General features: G+C 34.8%; 1 protein-coding gene across 1 annotated transcript in view; it reads right to left on the bottom strand.

The window, feature by feature from the left end:
* PIK3C2G (phosphatidylinositol-4-phosphate 3-kinase catalytic subunit type 2 gamma) overlaps positions 1-23,443 on the bottom strand; it is a 352,443-nt gene that overhangs the window by 45,675 nt on the left and 283,325 nt on the right. The window contains 5 exon segments of the mRNA XM_066252620.1: positions 13,801-13,895; positions 13,898-13,920; positions 18,190-18,311; positions 18,808-18,842; positions 18,845-18,996. Coding sequence (XP_066108717.1) covers positions 13,801-13,895; positions 13,898-13,920; positions 18,190-18,311; positions 18,808-18,842; positions 18,845-18,996 — 427 coding nt within the window.

The following is a 23,443-nucleotide window of genomic DNA, read 5'->3' as shown; positions in this document are numbered from 1 at the left end:
TTCTCTATCCTTCACACTCTTATCTACCCACACACTCAAGGTTTATCACATTGCTCTCTACTCTTGTTAGCCTCTCAGTGTGATATCAAGAAGAGAGATTATTATTCACTCATGCCTAATACAGTATTTCTGCTCAAATCTGTTAACAGAAAGAGATCGGTTATCAGATATAGAACATATTGGTTTTCTAATGCAAGTATTTTGATCTATCTAGCAGTTTTATGCATTATTGTAAATTAGTTAATTACCAATTTTGATTTCTACGTAAAGATATCTTCTGACCTCGTTTAATAAAAATTTATCAGCCCTGGCCAGGCAGCTTGGTGGATAAAGAGTTATCCTAGTGCACCGAGGCTGAAGTTTTGATCCCCAGTCAAGTCACATATGAGAAGAAACCAATGATTGAAAAGCTAAATGGAACAACTAGGTGGAGTGACAAGTTGATGCTGTTTCTCTCTCTCTCCCTGCCCCTCTCTCTCTGTCTCTCTCCTTTCCTCTCTTTCTCAAATCAATGGAAAATTAAAAAAAATATATGTATTTGAGAAATGTATCTATAATCATAATCAGGCAGCTGACCAAATCAAGGTTTTTTTGTTTGTTTGATTTTTAAATTAAAGTGAAACAATTCTGTTCAGAATTTGGTGAAGGAAATTTACCCGTCCTTGGCCTATGACAACTAGACAGTTATTCTTCTCTGGCAACATTTTGACCTCACCACCAATGGTTATTACACTTCAACAGCAGGCAAAATATCTTTCCAATTAGTGGCTGAAATGTCACCCCTAGCTAATTATTCCTTTGTGTTTATACTATCATATTCTTGAAATCCTCATTTGTAATTCTGAATGTGGGTAACATACCATCCTCTTAATATAATAGTATTGTTTTCATTCTTGAGGAGAAACATAATCCAGTGTCAATGAAAAGAGAAATCAATAAAAAAAAAACAAAGAGGGTAGAACAAGTAATATTGCTGGATCTCAAAATAATCAATTTAAAAGTTTTCTCAGATTGGGCTTATGTGCATGCATCCTGCAGCTTTTTAGCACATTGCACCACTGGATAGTTTGGAGAATTATAGAAATGGTAGTGTTACAATTGCTCTGAATAATAACCTGGACCAGTGTTCTCAATTGGGTTTGTATTGACCTCCAAGCAGTACGACTACATTTAATTGTATAGGTTGTACATTGAGCAACTCTAGGGGTGCTATTTTTACACTAACTGACTATAAGTATAATTCTACTCAGCAGGGCTCCCCATTTGTAGGGCTGCCAGTTTTAACAAAGAAAAACAGAAGATGACCTTGCAATATTTGCAACATACTTATCCAAAATATTATTTGGTTATCTCAAATTCAAATTTAACTGAGTAGCCTGCATTTTACCTGGCTATCTTGCAGTATGAGGTGTTTAGAAAACATATGAGCACATTATTGGTTGTCTCAATGACTTAAGAGTACAATTGCCAATTAATGGGCAGGACCACTTATTCTAAATGCCCTTAAATACCAGAGATGCTTACATTATGAAAAATGTTGCTTTTCTGCTTAATTCTTCAAATGGTCATAGGTTCCCAGGAAAAAAAAATCTTTGAATTTAACTACTTCATTTTAGAAATGAGAGAAATGCACATCAAATGTTATAAGTGGTTGGTTGATTAAAATAAGTAGACACACACACAAATACTAATAGAGTGTGGCCAGTAAGCCCAAGCCAACTGTGTTATTACTGCCAGTGGTCTGTAGATGTGAAGAGGGAATATGGGGAACAGGTAGGAGATGTGGTGGACAGAGCTTCACAGGAGTCCTAGGTCATGCTAGTCTTCTGCATAAGCTTAAAGCTACTTAAAGCTATTGATGGATTTTAAGCAGAAAAGCATCATGACCAAATATATTTTTTTAAAAAATATGACAGAGCATTGTTGTGGAGAAAAGAAAGAACAGCAGCCATTCTTGGAGAATGTCATCAGCAAAACTCCTCATATGCTCAATATACTGTATTCTCTGAGCATTCCATTCTGTTTTCTCTTTAGATCTCTAAAATGGTAGTTTCTCCCTGGTCCTGATGGTGGGGTAGATATTTTCTTTGCATCTCCTACTGTTCTAACCTTCACTATTTCTTTATAAATATGTCCTGCTTTGAATATCCTGTCTACTAACTATACGGCCCTCTTCCCCTTGTTGTTGCACTTGACTACTGATTTTTAAGTCCTTGGCATTCATTCCTTAAACATTTTTAACTCTGGAACATTGTCATTTTCTCTAATAGTACTCATCATAATTCACACTTATTTTAATATTCACACAAATCATCCTTCCTTATGGTAGATTCTTTGTTTTCAGACTCCTCTTGTCCAATGACATTTTGTTCGGCATGTTACTCAGCCACTCACTCTTGTTCCCTTGATTTTGTCTTGACCCCAGTGACTGAAGCCTTTTCATTATTTTGATTTCTAACTTTTGTGTCTACAACTATCATCTCCCTCCATTCCAGCTCATTCCCTCTAATTACAAAACTCAATCTGTTGACTCTAAGACTTTTACACTGGCCCTAATTCTTTTCTTCTTGGGTTCAAGCCAGAGACCTTGAGCTTCAAGCCAGTGACCTTTGGGTTCAAGCCAGCAACCATGGGGTCATGTCTATGATCCCATGCTAAAACCTGTGACCCCATGTTCAAACCAGTGACCCCTCACTCAAGCTGGTGAGCCTGTGCTCAAGTCGGCTACCTCAGGGTTTAGAATCTGGGTCCTCTGTATCCCAGTCCAACACTCTATCCACTGCACCACTGCCTGGTCAGGCCAGCTAGATTTTTATGCTGTTCTGAATGATGATTGTTCTGTAGTTTAGCTATAATTTTGATGTCCATTTGTAATTTAAAATGATTGACTTTTTTGAGAGTGGATTAATTCAAAGTTGTTGAAAACCTGTGTTTTCACTATTTCATATGTACACATTCCTGTTCTCAAAGACTACAGAGAGTTAACGTACTTGGAAAGATCAGAAGTAATGTAATAAAACACTGAGATAAACTATTTTCTTTCTTTAAAATAATATATTAAGAATTTCCATTTATTAACTGGCCAGCTAACATCTAGAATTGGCTGCAAGATTTAGTTTTAGTGAGTTAAAACAATAAGCTAAATCTATCTCTCGAACACCATAAAATATATAAAAATATGAATTTAAAAATGAATTCTCATAAGAGTTTTAAATCAAAGTTGAAGAGTAATTGTATTTTATTGCGTTTTTCATAAAGTAGCTTGTCAGAGTGTCCAGCCTTTAATGTAGTTCAACCCATTATATTCATATTTGAGTTACATGGAAGAGCAACACTATGAAGAATAGAGAACTTCTAAAGAATATTTTCCAATTCCAGTTCTAAAATGTCATCGGCATTTTACTAGACTCAGAGAAATCCTCTTGGTTTTACTGATGGTACACATATCACATTTATCCTGCCTGCAATATAATCTCAACCAGCTCCAAAGAGGAAAAGAGCAGTGTAGTGACAAATGTAGTAATTAACATCTGGGTGTAGCAAGCAGGGAACAAGAAACATATGTGCACTATTAATATACAATTTACCCATTTGCACTTATTTTGACATTTGATTTCTGCCTTATAAGCATAACATTGCTTAAACCCTAAGTGATATCATTTTTATTTCAGGGGACTTCTAAAATTTGCAACTATAGGAGAAGAGCTAAAAATCACAATAAATATGGCTTAAAATTTTCTAAAAAACAACTGATGGTTGTATATCTCAGCTAAGCTCAATACACACATTTGTTTATGTACTGCAATCATTTACTATGGCTTCTATTATATGTTTATATTGCTCTCTATACAAATCTTATCCAGTTCACAGCACAGTTCCACCAAAACAGAACAGAATTTAAAGAAGCAAAAGAAATTCTTTTTATTATAACTATAATTTGTTTGTAGAAAGGAAAGAAAAAGAAGTGGATATCAGTATGAGAAAATAAAATAAGGCTAAACAAACAATCCGAGTAAGTACGGGACTAGGATGTTTACGTCTAAACTGACGCTTACAATCTCATTAGAAGAGCTATTGGGCCCTGGCCGGTTGGCTCAGTGGTAGAGTGTCGGCCTGGCGTGCAGGAGTCCCAGGTTTGATTCCTGGCCAGGGCACACAGGAGAAGTGCCCATCTGCTTCTCCACCCTTCCCCCTTTCCTTCCTCTCTGTCTCTCCCTTCCCCTCCCTTCCCCAGGCTCCATTGGAGCAAAGATGGCCTGGGTGCTGAGGATGGCTCTGTGGTCTCTGCCTCAGGTGCTAGAATGGCTCTGGATGCAACAGAGTGACACCCCAGAGGGGCAGAGCATCACCCCCTGGTGGGCATGCCGGGTGGATCCCGGTCGGGCGCATGTGGGAGTCTGTCTGACTGCCTCCCCATTTCCAGCTTCGGAAAAATGGGGAAAAAAAAAGAGCTATTGGGATAATGTGTAATTGAGATCTTCATTTATGTCTATTTTATTTTATTGATAGATTGTGTGTGTGTGTGTGTGTATGTGTGTGTGAGTGAGAGAGAGAGAGAGATGGTCTCAGAGATTTACAGGCTGCTCTATGTCTTTAGAACATTTCTTGAATATAACAAATTGAATCAGGGATGAGTCCACCAACATGTAGAAACAGAAAGCTTTCACTGTGATAAATCCATTTGAAGATTGTTGAAAACTGACCATGTTATGTATCACAGAGAACATGGGTTATTATTCAGGTCTCTCTGCTTATTGATATTAATCAGCATCTAATGACATCCCAGTCAAATTATTATTGTTCTATCCCCATATAATTGTGCAGTGAGAATTGTATCCAGACTAATTTCTCAGGAATAAGGAAAAGAAAACCCACCATGGGAAGTCATTAAAATCTTCATGAAGCAACTGACACATATCAACACAGATAGAATAGTGACAAAGACCTTTATCTAATAAAGGCAGCATACATGCCTGATGCAGCTTTCTACTTGCTAGAGTAGAATTTTCTAAACTTGGCTGGGTATCTGAATCACTTGAGTTCTTAAAAGCAACACAGATACCTAGCTATCACTCTCTCCCTATAGACGAGCATCTCTCAGGATGAAGCCTCAGAGCATACTTTTAAAAATCTCCGCAAGTTATTCTGAAACAATTGTTCGCTAGGTATTATCTTGGTATCCCTGGTTGGAGAATATGCAATGTGATCAATCTGTAAACATTTGCTGAATGACTGAGACAGCAGTTTTCTAAAACAGAAGCAAATATGCACACATTTAATTTTCATTGATTTGAATTTTGTTAATACAGCACTACTTTATTTTATAGTATAGAAAGAACAGCTGATAATTGAGATGCAGGTTTTAAATCTCAGACAGTTTTTCTTTTTTGTACTCTAAATACTCATTGTGCAAATTTCAATTAAATTAATTAGTGGGGTATTATATAATATCAGCTTTCTTTCTTAGGAAGCATTTATGGGGCCAATGGGACTCCCTCCCTGGGTGTCCACACCAGAAGATGACTAAGACACTCCCACATGGAACATTTCTAGGACCTGCAATTTCCTAGTACTATCTCATGTCTGATGATATAAATTGCCTTTTCTTATTTCTTTTCCTCTATTTTTGTCCACTCAAATCTTAGACCTTAATTCATCTAAGATAACAACAGTGTCATGCCTATAATTTCTTTAGCCTTCCTTTTCCTAACTGTTAAGCCAAATTCAGAGGGACCCAAAACATGAAAGACAGGAACAGGTCCGTCGTTTACACATCAAAGCTTTATTGTCTAGCTTGGCCAAGCAGCAGCAGCTCCTACAGAAATCTGAGGGGGAGCACGCTGGCCCTTTGTTCTACCTAGTTTTTATAGTTTTGTAAGTGGGAAGCACAGAAGCAAAAATTGTAGTTAGGAGCCCTTTACCACTATTGGTTATAGTCATATGTCCTTTAACATGATAGGACCATGTTCAATTTGCAAGCCATACATCATTTTGGAGAAAACAAAATTTACAAATCAACACAATGGTAGAAAGGTATCTCTTTACATATTAAAAGGCCTTCCTATATTTTCTAGTCTTCATTCACCATCTCTCTGTCCAGAGTCAGACATATTAACCACATGCATTTACATAGGAGAGGTAGTTTCCGTGGGGACAAATGGCTGCAAATGGCTCATTGCTATAAGAAAAGGTTTATTTTGGCTTTTCTCTTCCTGCATCTGGCTAGCCATTCACCCCTTTCCCCACAGGTGTGGTGGAATGTCTGGGAATCCATGTTTTCCTCCCCTTGCATTTACAATACAATGCCAAGGGCCATCCTGGTTATGCCAATCACACAGTACAGAGACTATTCTCACAATTTCTCTGCACACCTTAACCCAAATTAATAAAATAGTCTCCAAGCCTCCTAAAATATTAATATTAATTCTGTAGCCTTTGGTACTTTACAACACCTGCGTGTGAAATGGCTCAGTGGCTCCTCACTAACTACTGACCAATAGAGTTAAAACAACATAAAACAAAATAATCTCTTCTTGGGGCCTGTTGGCAGATGTGAAATGTGATGAAAATTAAACAACATATTTGGTGGTTTTGTTCACCTGTCCTGTGCAGCAATGACTGTAAGGGGCAACAGTATTCATGAAGCCTCATTGTGCTAAATTGCCCCATTTGCAAGTCTTCCCTACCTGTATATACCTGACTCCTTTGCTTTCCCTCTCATAAGAGGAATCTGCTAACACTTCTCTATGCATCCATCTTGTGGGCAGACACATGGAGGAGTTCCCCCTGACGGCCTGCTGCCATTCCCAGGTAGGTCTCGATATTCATCCATTGACACTAGGACCAGAAGTCAGAAGCCTCTCACACTTTGCACTTACTTGCTTTTGCCTCAATAGGCCAAAGCCTGACACTCTAATGTTTACTAGATATTTTGTTAATTTTCCTGATAGAGCAGAGTTTTGAAAATAGCCTTAGTCTGATCAGTCTGGCAAGCCTGTAGCGTGCATCAATGGCAGTCCCATAAACCGTCCCCTCAGTTCTTCCTTCCTGACAACTGCCAGGCTCACGTGGCCCCTGACTATAGAATAAGTGAATGGACACGACCTTCAGAGAACTTCAGAATTAGTAAATAATGTTAAGGTATCAACATTTTGTATTCTTGAATATGCAAAATGAACTTGAAACTCAATAAAATAAATTAAGTTGCCCTGATCATCCTTTATGAGCATAGCTAGCGAATGCTCTTAGGTAACCAGTCGAGTCCAGCCTTGGACTAGCGTCCAGCAAGATTCTCAAGACTGATTTTATCCAGTTGGAAGTCTCTGTCATGGGGTTTATGTAGGGGACTAGACACTGAAATGAGGGAAAGTACCAAAATTATATTAGTATTTATTTTGTAACATTATCTAAGTTTTTTTCAAATTTTCTGGGGTTTTTTTTGCAAATTTTAAAACATCACTTATTAGTGTAGTAGTTCATGCATAAAACATAAATAAAATGTGTGTTTTAAAAGCATGAGCTTATTTCTTTAAAAGAAAAAGTGGTAAGATATAAGACTCAATGAGACCATTACTAAATACTTTTCATATGCAAACTTCCAATCCCTTAGACTTAAAAAAAATATAAATCCCATAAGTTAATATAAGATAGTGATTCTGTTATTTTTATTTAAAATATTTACTTAGTATTGATGAGTTTGTAACTGTGCTGTACATGGGTAAAAATTGAATGAACACAAGCTGCGGAACAAAAGGGACACATGTAACCATAATGGATGCTTGTCCTTACAGTACCCTTGTCTAATACAACTTCCCTCAGTTTCTACTTACTAACTTCTATTTGCCCTTTAATAACAACTTACATGCCATACTGTCTGGGATGCCTTATCTTCCTCACACAGAATAGAGTTAAATATACCTCTTTAAGTGCTCAGGTACTTGCCTTTGATACAGAACAGCATCTCCAGCTGATAACCTACCAATCAAGAAATAACACTGGAGCACAATGTTCTTGAGTCCATACTTACTAAAAATCAATGCTATAATAAGATATTGTACGTCTACTATATTGGAGACCAAGTTAAGTAATGATTTGAGGATGTTATAAATAGAAGAGCAAACTATAACCAAAGAAAGCAGGAGAAAGAAAATAATAAAGATAAAAAATGAAATAGAAAAATAATATAATTGAGAGGGTGAATAACTCCCACATTTCATTCTTTGCAAAGTTTAGTACAATTCATAATCTTCTGATAAGACTGAGCAGGAAATGTCATATGTAAAAAATGAAAGAGTGAGCAGTTCTTCAGATCCTACAAATGTTAAAAAGATTATGAGAGGCCCTGGCTGGTTGGCTCAGCAGTAGTGTCGGCCCAGTGTGTGGATGTTCCAGGTTTGATTACCAGTCAGGGTACACAGGAGAAGCACCCATCTGCTTCTCCTCCCATCCCCTTCTCTCTCTCTCTCTCTCTCTCTTTCTTTCTCTCTCTCTTTCTCCTCCTGTCTTCCTGCAGCCATAGATGGACTGGAGTGAATTGGCCCCAGGAGCTGAGGATGGCTCCATGGCCTCTACCTCAGGAGCTAAAAAACAGCTCTTGTTGCAAGGGAGCAATGGCCCCAGATAGGCAAAGCATCGCCCCCTGGTGGGCTTGCCAGGTAGATCCCAGTCGAGATGCATGCAGGTGTCTGTCTTTGTTTCTCCTTCTCTTACTAAAAAAAAAAAAAAAAAAAAAAAAAAGTATGAGAGAATACTGTGAATGACTTTATGCTAATAAAGTAGCAAAAATTCCTAGAGAACTATAAACATCCCCTCCAAAATAAATAAAATATATACCAAAATAAATAAAATATATATTGTCCTATAACTCTTAAATAAATAAATCGCCAGACCTACATGGCTTTACAAATTAAAGATAGAAAACCAATTATACAAACTCTTCCTCAGAGTAGGGGAAAAAAGTAAGACTTCTTTGCAACTAATAGTATTATGAGGCCAGCATATTTTTTACTCTAATTCCTGGTAAGGACATTATAATGCAGAAAAACTTCAAGCCATCTCTGTCATACCAAAGTTGAAATCAAGTGCTAAATTTGGAAGTGTTAAATCATGCACAGTAATACATAAAAGGATAATACGTTACAACCATGTGGAATTTATTCTTAGTAATGAAATTTTATTTAAAATTAGTTTATCTACATTATAAGGAGTGAAATAAGTAAATCAGAAAAAAATAAGAACTACATGATTCCATACATTGGTGGAACATAAAAACGAGACTAAGAGACATGGACAAGAGTGTGGTGGTTACCAGGGGTGGGGGGAGGGAGGACATGGGAGGGAGGGAGGGAGGGAGAGAGTTAGGGGAGGGGGAGGGGCACAGAGAACTAGATAGAGGGTGGCGGAGGACAATCTGACTTTGGGCGAGGGGTATGCAACATAATTTAATGACAAAATAACCTAGACATGTTTTCTTTGAATATATGTACCCTGATTTATTAATGTCATCCCATTACCATTAATAAAAATTTATTAAAAAAAAAATGGGAGGAGGACATGAACAGACACTTCTCCCAGGAAGAAATACAAATGGCCAACAGATATATAAAAAGATGCTCATCTTCACTAGCTATTAGAGAAATGCAAATCAAAACTACAACGAGAAACCATCTCACACCTGTTAGATTAGCTATTATCAACAAGACAGGTAATAACAAATGTTGGAGAGGCTGTGGAGAAAAAGAAACCCTCATACACTGTTGGTGGGAATGTAAAGTAGTACAACCATTATGGAAGAAGGTATGGTGGTTCCTCAAAAAATTAAAAATAAAGCTACCATATGACCCAGCAATCCCTCTACTGGGTATATACCCCCAAAACTCAAAAACATTGGTACATAAAGACACATGCAGCCCCATGTTCATTGCAGCATTGTTCACAGTGGCCAAGACATGGAAACAACCAAAAAGCCCTTTAATAGATGACTGGATAAAGATGTGGCACATATACACTATGGAATACTACTCAGCCATAAGAAATGATGACATCGGATCATTTACAACAAAATGGTGGGATCTTGATTACATTATACTGAGTGAAATAAGTAAATCAGAAAAAACTAAGAACTATATGATTCTATACATAGATGGGACATAAAAATGAGACTCAAAGACACGGACAAGAGTGTGGTGGTTACTGGGGGGGGTGAGAAGAAGGAGAGGGATAGGGTGAGGGGAGGGGAAAGGGAAGGGCACAAAGAAAACCAAATAGAAGGTGACGAAGGACAATTTGACTTTGGGTGATGGGTATGCAACATAATCAAATGTCAAAATAACCTGGAGATGTTTTCTCTGAACATATGTACCCTGATTTATCAATGTCACCCCATTTAAATTAATAATAAAAAAAGAAGAAAAATAAAAAAAATAAAATTAGTTTATCTATCAATGTAATTTATCACATTAACAGAATAAAGGAAGAAACCTACTGGTTATTGGATGATCACTGATCAGCCCAATAGATTCAGAAAAAAACATTTGATAAACTCAAATTTCTTTGTTGTAAAAACTGTTGGCAACCTAGGCATAGAAGGAAATTTTCTTAAAATAACAAAGGGTACCTACAAATCCTTACATGCTTAATGTCAAAATAACTGGTACTTCTAAATATTATATGGTGGAATAACACAAGCATGTCTACTGCCACCTCTTCAGTTTAATGTATATTGGACACCCAAAGAGCAAGAAAAAGAAATAGACTATATAAATATGGGAAGGAAAAAACAAGACTTGTTATTTGTAGACAATATGATTGTAAATAAAAAATGAAAAAAAATGCAGATAAATTATTAGAATTAAAAGGAAAGTTAGTAAGGTTGTTGGGTAAAATGTCAATATACAAAATCAGTGGTATCTAAATACTGTTGAAAAAATAGAAAAACTATTAAATAGGTACTGTAAGACATCTAGTATAAAAAATATTTTTAAGATGTACACAGAGCAATAAACATATTGAGAAAAAATTTTAAAGCTTTAAATTGGTACATTATAATGGGTTGGAAGATATTGAGATGAAACTTCAACTAAAATTCCAGTTGATGTTTGCATAAAGTTTGCAAGATAATTTTAAAATTTATATGGAAATATGAAAGTTTAAGAAGAGTCAAATGTTAACTATTGTACATAAGAATAAGGATAAAATAAGAAGAATTACTCTGCTAGTTATCAAGACTTACTATAAAGCTGCAGTAATTAAGATTGTTGGCACAAAGGTAGACAAAAAGATCACTGGTATAGAATATACAGCTCTGAAGTAGACACATACTTCAGTAAATGTTAATTATTACAAATATGGCACTGCAGAACGATAGGAAAGAGAAAGTCTTTAATAGTTTTAAAACAGTTCAAAATCTACATGGAAAAAAATGAGGTGATTTTTACTTCACACCATGCAATGAAGTCTATTTCAGATAGATTGTAGATTAATATGTGAAAGAAAAAGTCTTCTAGGAAAAAAATATAGGAGCTGCACTTATGAAACAGAGGTAGGATATGTTTCTTCTAATGACATGTGAAAAACTAATTCACTTTACTATATTAAAATAATGAGTTTCTGTTCACCCGAAGACATAATAAAGAGAATGAAGGCATAAGTACAGAGTAGGATAAGATTGTTACAACATATTTAACTAACAAAAGACTTCTATCTGTAATAAATGAAGAAATACTATAAATAAAAGAATATCAAATAATTTAATAGACAAAGGGCAAGAGACATGAACTGGCACTTCAACAAATAACCAAACAGCACATAAAAAGGCGTTTAATTTCATTAGCTGTTAGGAAATTACAAAGTAAAAACAAAATGCGAGGCACACTCACCAGCATGGCCTAAATTAAAAATACTGACAATACCACATGTAGACAAGGTTGTGAAAAAATTGGAACACTTATTCATTGCAAGTGGGAGACTAAATTGGTCATAACCTATAAATGTTGAAAATAAGCCTATTCTAGAATCAAGAAATTCTAGTCCTAGGTATATGATTAATGTGTGCATTAGGAGATGAGCATGTAAAAGAATGTTCATAGCAGCATTATTTGTAGTAACTCCAATTTGCAAACATTCCAAATGTGTATGTGACAGAAATGTACAAATAAATTGCCATTATTCGTATAATAGATTACTATACAACAATGAAAATACAGGCAGCTATCACTGCATTATTGGTTTAAGCAACATTTTATCACTGCTTCTCAGTTCTTGGGTTTGACTAGGCTCACTGAGGTTGTTTCTGTTTGGTGTTTCCAATGTGGTAGTCACTTGGCTGTTATGGCTGGAGTTATTCACTCAAAAGCCTTTGATACTGATGCTTGCTGCAGGCTGCGACCCTAGCTGGGCCCCAGAACAGCTGTGTTTCTTGGACACCTTCCTATTTGATCTCTCTTGTTTCTCTATGTGGCAGACACGGGGTAGCTCAGTTTCCCATATGGCCACTGAAGGCTCCCTTAGTGAATATCGCAAGAGAAATTGACAGAGCTGTATAACCTTTGTAAAACTTAGGAGCTATGCAGCATCATTCTACCAAAATCTATTTAATGAGGAAATCACAGAGGCCCTTCTGGGTTCAAAATGAGGGTGATATGCTACTCTCATTGATGGGAAAGTGGTGAAGCATTTTCACAGCTGTTCTGAAACTACTACACTGTCACATGGGTGTTCCCAGTTATAGTTCTTGAACTCGCCAACACTCTTTCATAGATGTTTCCAGATACATGTTGTATTTTACAATTGAAAATGCTAAGAAATTAAAAGAACATGATCTAAGTCCAATAATGAGGTCCAGAATTACCCCTGGTTATTTTTCTTACGGTTAGTTATTCACTACTCGCTAAGACTTAGCTTGTCCTCCTTGTTGGTTTTAACATTCTTTTCAAGATTCCTCATGAGAATGCTGAGATCCTGCTGAATGTATCTCTGCACTGTTCCCTATATCTCTGTGATAGACTAATGGCCCCAAAGATGTCCACATCCTAATCCGCAGAACCTGTGAATATGCTACCTTACATGGCAAAAAGCATTTTGAAGTTAAAATTAAACTAACAATCTTGAAAGAGTGAGGTTATCCTGAATTATGACAAAGAGGGTCAGAGTTAGAGTTAAAGCAGATGTGATGACAGAAGCAGAGGTCAGAACGTGCCATCGCTGGAAAGAGCACAGTCAAGGAATGAGGCAGTCTCTAGAAGCTGAAACACCAAGGAAATGAATGTTTTTTTAGGGTCTGCAGAAAGAACCAGTCTTTCTCATAAATCATTTTGGACCTTCAATTCTTTAAGAATTAAAAGATAATAATTATGTGTTGATTTACGCTACCAAGTTTGTGGTAATTTGTCATAGCAACAATAGACTCTAATATAATTACTTTTTGTTCCTCACTCATGACCTTTCCTATGTTGTCTGATTCCACTCAAAACACTTCTCTAGGCCAACTCTTTTAGTACTACTTGCTGTTAAAGACACAGCTCAGATGTTCTCTCCCTGAAACCTTATCATCCTGTCAGAAGTAATTCTTATTTTCAAACATGTTAGGGCACCAAGCAGCACAATAGTCCACTTATCACATGTGACTTCAAGTTAATTGAGGACAAACTGCCATAACTTTTCTGCTGTTACAGTTTCTGGTCCAGAGATTTTCTATATATTAGACATGCATGTTTTTTGAATGACTGTAGGATAACGATATGCTCATAAAGTATAATAAAATAGTTCCAGTAATAGTTGGCATTTTATGCAGTATAAAAGTGCATTATAACATATGTTTGCAACCTCATAAGATCTAGTTAATATCTGGTCCATGTAATGATTTAGGTCTCTGAATCTCTTGTAATCTGAATTAGTAAAGGTAAGTGCCACCAATGAGGAAACCTATTTTAAAAGAAAAAAAGTGTACATTAATTAGTTTGAAAGTTGGTCTCTTCATTTTAAGATTGCCTGTGAAGTAATAGCTGCCTCAGCTGGAAAAGCCAATGAAAACATTTAAAAAAAACAACCATAAGAACACATGATTAATCCTGAAAGTTTCATTAACATGGTATCCTATTTTAACTATGACTAATATTAATACTAATTTAGTTTAATTTAATTTAGCACACTAAATTAATAGGTATGTTCCTTTGTACTGTAATTATGGCAGACCACACATCTTGCCCCTTAAATAAATGTTGGGGCTTAATAAATGTTTTCTGAAGTTAATGATTCATAATTTTTCAAAAAGGTCAGATTGCACTGTTTCTTCTGAGTTCACTAGAGACATTACTAAACTAACTAAATTAAACTATTTTCCAAGTGACATATGCTTCCATCTGGTCTGGGTCTTTTGAAACAAAACATCACTTGTCCCTGGAGTGTGACTTGCAGAATTTCCTCCCCACTACCTGAGGCTGTATCTCCATAGGTAAGATAGGGTTACGACCATTTATTGATTGGAATGGCCTGCTAATAGTAAACATTTGCCAACACCTTTTTTGGATTAAATATATCATTTTGGAAACTATCTAGCAGCTTCCTCTGATTGCAGTCTTTCCTTTCTAATTCTGCTGCTTCGATAAAGACCTTTCCTGAGGCGAGGAGAATAGAGGATAGTAAAACTTCGGGGAACACAGGGAAGTAAGTGACAACTGCCGACCAGCCCATCCACTGCTTCTTGTTGGAATGTGAGGGAAGTCCAAAACAGCATGTTTGTGTATTTAAATAATTATTTAATTTGTTAAAGGTCAGTTGCAGTCTTAAACCTTAAGATATTAAAAATGTCCTAATTCAGTTATAAACACTAGTACCATAAACAAAAAATCAAAACATAGAAATGCATTTGATAAATACATGGATTGGGCTGATTTTAAATAACTTGTATAGGCGTGGAAAAATTTTCCTTTATTACTGGAACAAAATGAAGTTCAACATCAATTCTATTCCTTTGTTGATGTTTTTATAGATGAATATACTAAAAAAATCTTGTGTATAAAGAAGTACATGAGAACTGATCAATTCAGCTATAGTAATACCATTCTATTATTTGAACTGCTTTAGAGTTATATGCTGATTATAACAATGAAATCAAGATCTCCAAGAGATTTTAGCCTTTTTACGTTTATTGTAGTACTTTTCATAATAGCTAAATTGTGGAAACAACTTAAATGTCTATTGACAGATTAATGGATAAAGAAAATGTGTATATACATTGCATGTATATACATGCAATAAAATATTATTCAATCTTTAAAAAGTAGAAAATTCTGCAATATGTGACAACATCGATGAACTCTGAGGATATTATGCTAAGTGAAATAAGTGAGCCACAGGGAAGAAAATACTGCATAATTCCACTTATATAAATTCATAAATAATCACAAATTCATAAAATCAAAAAATGGAATGGCAGTTTCGAGGGGCTTGGCACAGGGGAAAATGAGGAGCTACTTAATCAGTAGGCATAAAATGTCAGTTAAGCAAGAAAAGTAAACTAGAGATCTATTTGTATACAACATTGCTCCCATGGTCAAAATTTCTTAAGAATGTAGATCTCATTTTAAGTGTTCTTATCACAGTGAAATATTTTTAAAAGTAAAATAAAAAATATTTTTTTATACTCCTTTATCTGATGGTAACATAATTTCTTCCCTTAATTTTGTTCAGACCACACCAGGCTTGCAAACAGATTTGATATCTGGTTATTAAAGTAATGCATTTTCTCACCACCAACACCAGTGTTTTGATTTGCCCTTTATTTGATCTTCAGAAAAAATTTTTTTTAACTCCCCTGGACAATGTACTAAAATAAGATTTTGGATGATTGGTGAAAGTAGAAGAGGGAAAGAAAATCAGCCCTTCTCAAGCAGGTTAATTTTAAAGAAGACCATTACTTTGGAGGGAGATTTCCAAACCTGTTTACTCTTGCAAGGTCCCCAGCAGTACAAATAGCCCAATGTGAAAACCACTGTTATTTTCTATAAGTGATTTGAACTTTATTCTTCATGATTTAACTTTCCTATCATACTTTCCAGATCAGGTTTACTTAACTTTCTAGGACTTCTCAATAAATTTAATAATTTGTCAGAAGAAATCTTGTCTAAGCCTTAGTTCCTTTGGGACGGTTAGCATGCAAATATTGTTAAGGGCACATAGGACTAAATGTTCCTCCCCTCCACCCATTGCTTGAATATTTCTTTTTTAGAATTGAACATCTATTTATTGTGCTTATTTCATGTCAAATGTAATTGACTGTGGTTTGTCATTCTCATCCACATTTGACAGGTGCAGACACAACCTATGAGATAAAATAGTAAGGCGCAAATATTTTGAATGGATTTTACTTTATCAAATTGCTTGTCCTCATTAAGTTTTGAGTTTCCTTTCAAAGCCAGGTCTTCTGTTAGTTAAAAGTTCTTGAATTGGAAATAGTTAACTATGTTTTTTTTTTTTTAAATCAGTTTAGGTATCATTACCAAGCAGTAGTTGTTGAGCAGAGCAAAATTCCAACTAAAGCTGAAAATCAAGAAGAAGCATATAGAGACAGATTATTAGCACTTTTAAGGTTTTGCAAATTATACTAACACGTATCGGAGATAGAGAAGTTTTTAAAACCAAAAAGGACAACTCTTTAACACAAAATAACTTGTACTTTTAAATAATTTCTTAGTAGGGTTATAATGGCAACCACTAATATTGAATTCAATATGTGCAATCAATTTCACTTTTTTTTCCTTGCCAAAATCTCTTCTTTTTCAGTTATTCTATCTGATATTTTTGGGAGAAAGGGGTAATTTTTAAAGCTGATGTTACATTTTTATTCATTTTAGTGAGGAGAGAATGAGAGAGAGAGAGAGAGAGAGAGAGAGAGAGAGAGAGAGAAGGGGGGAGGAGCAGGAAGCATCAACTCCCATATGTGCCTTGACCAGGCAAGCCCAGGGTTTCGAACAGGCGACCTCAGCATTCCAGGTTGAAGGCTTTATCCACTGCACCACCACAGGCCAGGCAAGCTGATGTTCCTTTTAAAAGTTCCCACAATGATATTCTTTTCTTCCCAGTGTCTTGAATGTGCTCTTACTCTAATTTTGTTGACTTTCTGACATTTAAAGCATCTATATTTCAAATTTTCTGTGTCATCTGCAGGTATAGTTTTTCAAGAATGTAAACGACTCAGTCACCATTGAGCACATCTCCCTTATCCATCGATATCTTTGCTTAGCTTTATATTTTGAAAACAGATTAAACCCGGAAAGCCTAGTAAAAATTCATATGTACAAAGTAAGTCAAGTCAGAAGTGAACATTCACATTGTTAGAGGACCATTTACTTAAAAATCCCAGGGTAAGTAAAATGACATTTGGTTTACCTAAGTGCCAATATCATAATTTCTGAGAGTTCACCTTTTTAAACTCAAGATACACCTTTGATATAAACTGAAATCTATGACTTAAGTATGGCTAGTTCTAACTGATAAATTTTTATAAAGTTTGTTTGAACAGAAGTTATTTTCATTATATTTTTAGTTTGTTTACATTTAATATTTTTCCAATAAATGAAATGAAATGAATGAAAGCAATGGTTTTTAAGATTGCATCAAAATGAGCATAACAACAAATTCAATTTAGAGAGTGCAAATCAAAATAAAAAATTAATGACACAAAGTGAATTGATTTTAATAAATTTTACTATATTAAAATATCATATAATAAATTTACTGCATAAAATTCTACCATATTAAAATTTTTATTTTTTCAAGAACAGCAAATAAATATATCATAACTTTATATTGCAGTTACTTATTATAGTTCTATCTATTCCATTTAGTTCTGACTTTTCCAATTAATTTCTTTTATAGAAAAATCAAGAAAGATTAAAAAGAGGCAAATTAAACAATTTTCCTAATAACTGATGAAAGAGGTAATTGGGTCCCAATTTTTCTGTCTACAAAATCAATAGCTGGAAGCAAACAGAAAATTGAAAACCTTGTTCTATTTTGTTAGACATAAGGTTTTTCACTCAGAGTAATACAAACTCTCCGCTAGGATAGGCTGAATGGCAGTGGTGTCAGAATTCTGGGTTACTCACTAATGAAAAACCCCTTAACCACAATTTTCCCTTACGTCCAAAGACAAGTACTAGAGGCAAACAGTAATGGAGGACAGTGCCTTACTCTGGGAGAGTCAGTGATGCAAACTGCTTCTGAAGTTGGTTGTGAAGTTTTGAAAACTTTTCAAATGACTTTTCTGTCAGGCTTGTTTTGCTGTTACTATATGTCACCTGGATTAGATATAGCTGCAGAAAAGAGACAGACAAAAATCAGAAGACAGCAATATCAACTGGTAATACTTTCTAAAATCTAATTTCATGTAACTCAACAAGGCAAGAACCTCTGTGCAAGAAAATGACAAAAGTTGAGATGCAATGTGTAATGGCAAAATTACATGTAAATACAGTATATAATGATATCGTAATCTTATGTGCTGGGAACAGACTGTCTAATTTCTGCTTTTCCTGTGGACACTTTAATTAGCTCTTGATTTATAGTCTACCACAGGCAGGATGTGTTCTCTTTGATGGTTCTCTTCTCGTTCTTCTAATAGCTCTGGTAGTTAAGATTTCTCCTTAGAACATCCTCTTTAGTGGCATTTCTGCTCAAACAGTAACTGATTTTTCATTTGCGTAGCAAAAACAAAAATCACGGTTTAAGAAAGGATGTGCAGCATTGTGAAGGGGAGCCTGAGATGAAGTCGAGTGATTTTTAAGTCAAGATGACAGACATAAAATTTACAGTACTAGCTTTCTTGCTGAACCTTAAAATTGTCCTCTTTGAGTTGACCTGGTTGCACTCAGCAAACAGGATTGCTGGGAGGAATTCTGTGAAGTGGGTTTGGCAGGGCTTATGGCTGTCATTAGTACAAGTGTGTGGATCAAGTTATTCAGTTTAACAGGGAAACACTCCAGACTTTCCTTTATTTTCCTAGAGAATTGAAAAAGAAAATAAGTCACATCCCTTGAATTGACTTCATTCACTTAAGATTTTTCCTTTGTGTTAGATATGGAGAAAAAAGTCAAGAACCAAAGATGTTTATTTGGAGCCAAGCTATTAAAATTTATTTTTATAAACTTCCAAGTTCACATCTTGAGTTGTTAGCAAGTAAAAAATAAACTCTTGGGGTAAAATATAAAACTGTATTTATAATATTGTAGTTTATTTATTTGAGATTTATTTTCTATTTTTAGGAATGATATTTTAAAATTTAATTTCAGTTTATAATAATTTAAAACATTTACATAACTCCAAAAGTTAAATCTACAAAAAAAGGTGTATTTCAAGAAACTCAGCATCTAGCCCTGTACTCTTTGTTACTCCTTCCCTCTCCTTATATTTAAACATTTTTAAAATTACAGTTTAACTTTTATTAATTTATTTTTTAGTTTTTATTTTTGTATGTATTTGTGTCCCACTTTCAACTATCTTACAAAAAAGTTGCATACTATATCTAAAATACAAGCATTTTATATGAAATTTTTTCACTTTTTTTTGTTAGTTTGTTTTGATGTGTGTCTGCTTCTTAAAAGTTTATTATTATTATTATTATTATTTTGTATTTAAGAAGATTTGCAACTGCATTCTGATGGTAAAACAATTATCTTTATATAACATGCTTTGTTCCCTCTATACCTCTTCTCCAGTATGTAATTTTCAGTGCTGTCCTTTGTATCCCAGTTAATACTATAAAACAAACAATGTGATTATTCTACTTTTCTTTTTCTACTTTTTATATGTGCTTCCCATTCCACTTTTATTTTTTATAGAGCTAGTGTCTCTACATCGTACAGTGGTATTTATGCTACACATACTACTAGGCAGTCTCTCTTCTATCATTACATCTTAGACCACTAGCAATCCTGATGTCCGCATCTCCTGGTCATTTTCACTATCTAAAGCTAATTGTCATCAATTCCTCAGGAATGCTCAAGGAAATAAGTTTTTGAGTTTTAAGGTGTTGATAAATATACGGCTCACAAAATTAGGAGATATTTTATACTTTCATTTTTATTTTGAAATATCCCTTAATTTTTGTGAACAGTATAGTTTGTGTTGTTTACATTTGAAAGTCAATTTGGCTAACTACAACATTTTTGGCTCATATTTTCATTTTTGAGCACCATAAAAATATTATTTTATTTCTTTACAGAGTAAAGCATGACTATCCAATACTCTGATGACATACTGAACTTTGTTCCTTTAAAAAGGACTTCCTCTTTTTGCCTAAATTTTGAAAGAAAGTTTATTTTTCTTTGAAGTTTAATAGTTTTTCAAGAATATGTTTCCATTTGGTTATTCTAGGTAATATGTCTTTCAATACATAAGTTTGTCTCTTGATTTTCCAGAAAATTTCTTCAATTTTAAAAGTTTATTTGAACTAGTATCTGATAATAAATAATAATAATAAATAAAATTTTAACTCATTAATTCTAACTTATATCTGTATATTCTTTTGAAATTTGTATGGACACAGTCATGTAATCTGCAAATAATGTTAGAAGGTTTTTTTTTCACCCTCAGTACTGCTAAATATCCACTCAATCTTAAATAGAAGTGATGACAATAAAGTTTCTTCCTAATTACAAAAGAAACACTTTCAATGTTTTGCTATTAAGTATAATGATTTCTGTAGGGTTTTTAGCTACAGATTAAGGATATTCCTTTCTGTTTCTAGAGAGGTTTTCCAAAATGAGTGAATCTAAATTTTATTAACTGCATTTTCTGCATCTATTAAGGTGATCATATAATGTTTCCCCTTCAATTTTTTTTCACTACTGAGTCTTGAATATTTACTTCATAGCCATTTACTTTATTGAACTCTTGTATTCCAAATTTTTTTTTTGTTAAATTCTCTGGGATTATTGTACTCATCTTAATCAAATGAAAAATAACAGTGTAACAAATCTTAAATATAGCTTTAGTATTAATATAGTAGACATTTTTTCCCTAAATTTAATGGGAATGCTTATAATTTTTCACTTTTAAAAGTATGATGTCTATCTAAGTTTCTTTCTATTCTTCAATTACTAAAATTTTCTAAGAGAAATTGATGTTAACTGTAATTAAGTACTACTTTTCTAAGTAGGCTTCTAGCAAAGTTGCAATGCTTCCCTTACAATTAATCTGCCATGTTCTCAATGTTAACGATGTATTCAATGTTTAGTAATTGTCCCCTCAATTTTATAAAACTTCAAGCCCATTTATCTTGTCTGTTTACACTTTTTTGAATAAATTTCAATTTTTCCCATTATTATACACCAACCTAGGTCAGAATTTGCTAAGAAAATTAAAATGACTCTGATTATTCATTTCCTCAGTGTTCATTATTTCTAAATATGTTCTTTGTATTCATGGATATATAGTACAGTATACAACATTTCTTTCTTATAGATGAAGATATGAAGACAATAATAAGAGAGGTACACTATTATTCATGACTTATAGCAACCCTACCATTCATTCAATCATTCATTCATTCAACAAATAGTTACTGAACATATTTTATGTGTTAAGGTGGAAAGTTCTTGTGTGACAACATGTACTCGCTTCTTATGAAGACAGGCTTATGTACCATAAGTCTTAAGTTCTGATATATTCACCCTCGCAAAATCTCAACTATGTTCATGCTTTATTCATACACTGCTGCACAGCTAAATAGTAAGTAGACTGGCGATGGAGGATAGACATTTATGATAATCCCATATAGTTTTAGGACAGATTTCCACCTAAATCCATCTCCCATCTCTACAGTGGCAGAATAATAGGTCAAATCAAACAATGCTATCATATATGACTCAATTTGGTACCAGTGGCCTGAGAGCAGTAGGTTTTAGGCTTCTATGAAGATCTGTTTTATCCAAGTGGCAACTCTGGTTTATTTTGTATAATTGCGGCATCAGCAGGATTATGCTTTGGAATATCCTATATTACAAGTCCATAGCAGTAGTTGGAAAGATTCAGTTCTTAAATTTCCTTGGGGAAACCTCCAGGCAGCCTTGATAAATGTTTCTAACTCCCTGCTAGGCACTGTTCTCTGTGCTGGGACATAGATGTGAAGGAGAGAAATTAGATTTCTGCCCAGAGGGAGTATATATCCTTTGGCAGGCACTGCACACAATTCCTTCTATTAATCTTTTCATCCTTAGAGGAAAATAGTACAATTATTTTAACAATAGATAAGAAAGACCAAGAGATGAAATATACACCAAAGGTGACATCATCCAGAAAGTAGCAACCAAAATTCCAACTTACGTTTATCTGATTTATAAAATATGCACCTTTTTATATGATATAAGTATCTTAACTTGCTTATCATTAGAAACAACTGCTACTAACAGGTTTTCTTCGCTATGTGTGTGATACTTGAGTTTATCAGTCTCAGAAAATTGAGTTGAATCCTGGAGCTCTGATCTTCCACATCAAGTTTAGCATCTAGGGCAGATTTCTATTTTCTCAGATGAAATATTATAATTTTTTAAACTCACATTTCTATTAATATATGACTAAAAAAAAGGCAAAAGTTTTTCACTGCTTTGTGAACCATTCAGAATAACCACTGAGGAGAAGAAATGCTATAGAATGGCCATTGAGTGCAACTTCTGATGAAAATACCAAGAATATATTTCTATTGCTGAAATTCTTTGGAACAATTTTTAGTTTGATGAGCTACCTCTTTTACTGGTCAGTCTCTTTTATTTATTTATTTATTTATTTATTTATTTATTTATTTATTTATTTATTTAATTTTTTTTCTGAAGCTGGAAATGGGGAAAGACAGTCAGACAGACTCCCACATGCACCCGACCGGGATCCACCCGGCACGCCCACCAGGGGGTGATGCTCTGCCCACCAGGGGGCAATGCTCTGCCCCTCCGGGGCGTCACTCTGTTGTGACCAGAGTCACTCTAGCGCCTGGGGCAGAGGCCAAGGAGCCATCCCCAGCGCCCGGGCCATCTCTGCTCCAATGGAGCCTCGCTGCGGGAGGGGAAGAGAGAGACAGAGAGGAAGAAGAGGGGGAGGGGTGGAGAAGCAGATGGGCACTTCTCCTGTGTGCCCTGGCTGGGAATCAAACCCGGGACTTCTGCATGCCAGGCCAACGCTCTACCACTGAGCCAACCAGCCAGGGCCCAGTCTCTTTACTAGTATCAGAAAAATATTTCTCAAAAGACTTTTCCCATGAAAAAATTTACATGAGAATGTTCTTATTTTACTAGTGAGAGTACAATTTTATCATATATAAGCCAAAGTGCTTCATTCCTATGAACAAATTTCTTTGACTCTCAAACTTAATTTTCATTTCAGTGATTTTGTCATGTGTAATAAACATGTTACTTTTTTCTTTTTGTATTAGAGTTACTCATTCAGAGGGAACAAT

Source organism: Saccopteryx bilineata, chromosome 1 (assembly GCF_036850765.1).
Source record: "Saccopteryx bilineata isolate mSacBil1 chromosome 1, mSacBil1_pri_phased_curated, whole genome shotgun sequence".
NCBI classification, from domain to species: Eukaryota; Metazoa; Chordata; class Mammalia; order Chiroptera; family Emballonuridae; genus Saccopteryx; species Saccopteryx bilineata.
This window is presented reverse-complemented; position numbering and strand designations above follow the sequence as displayed.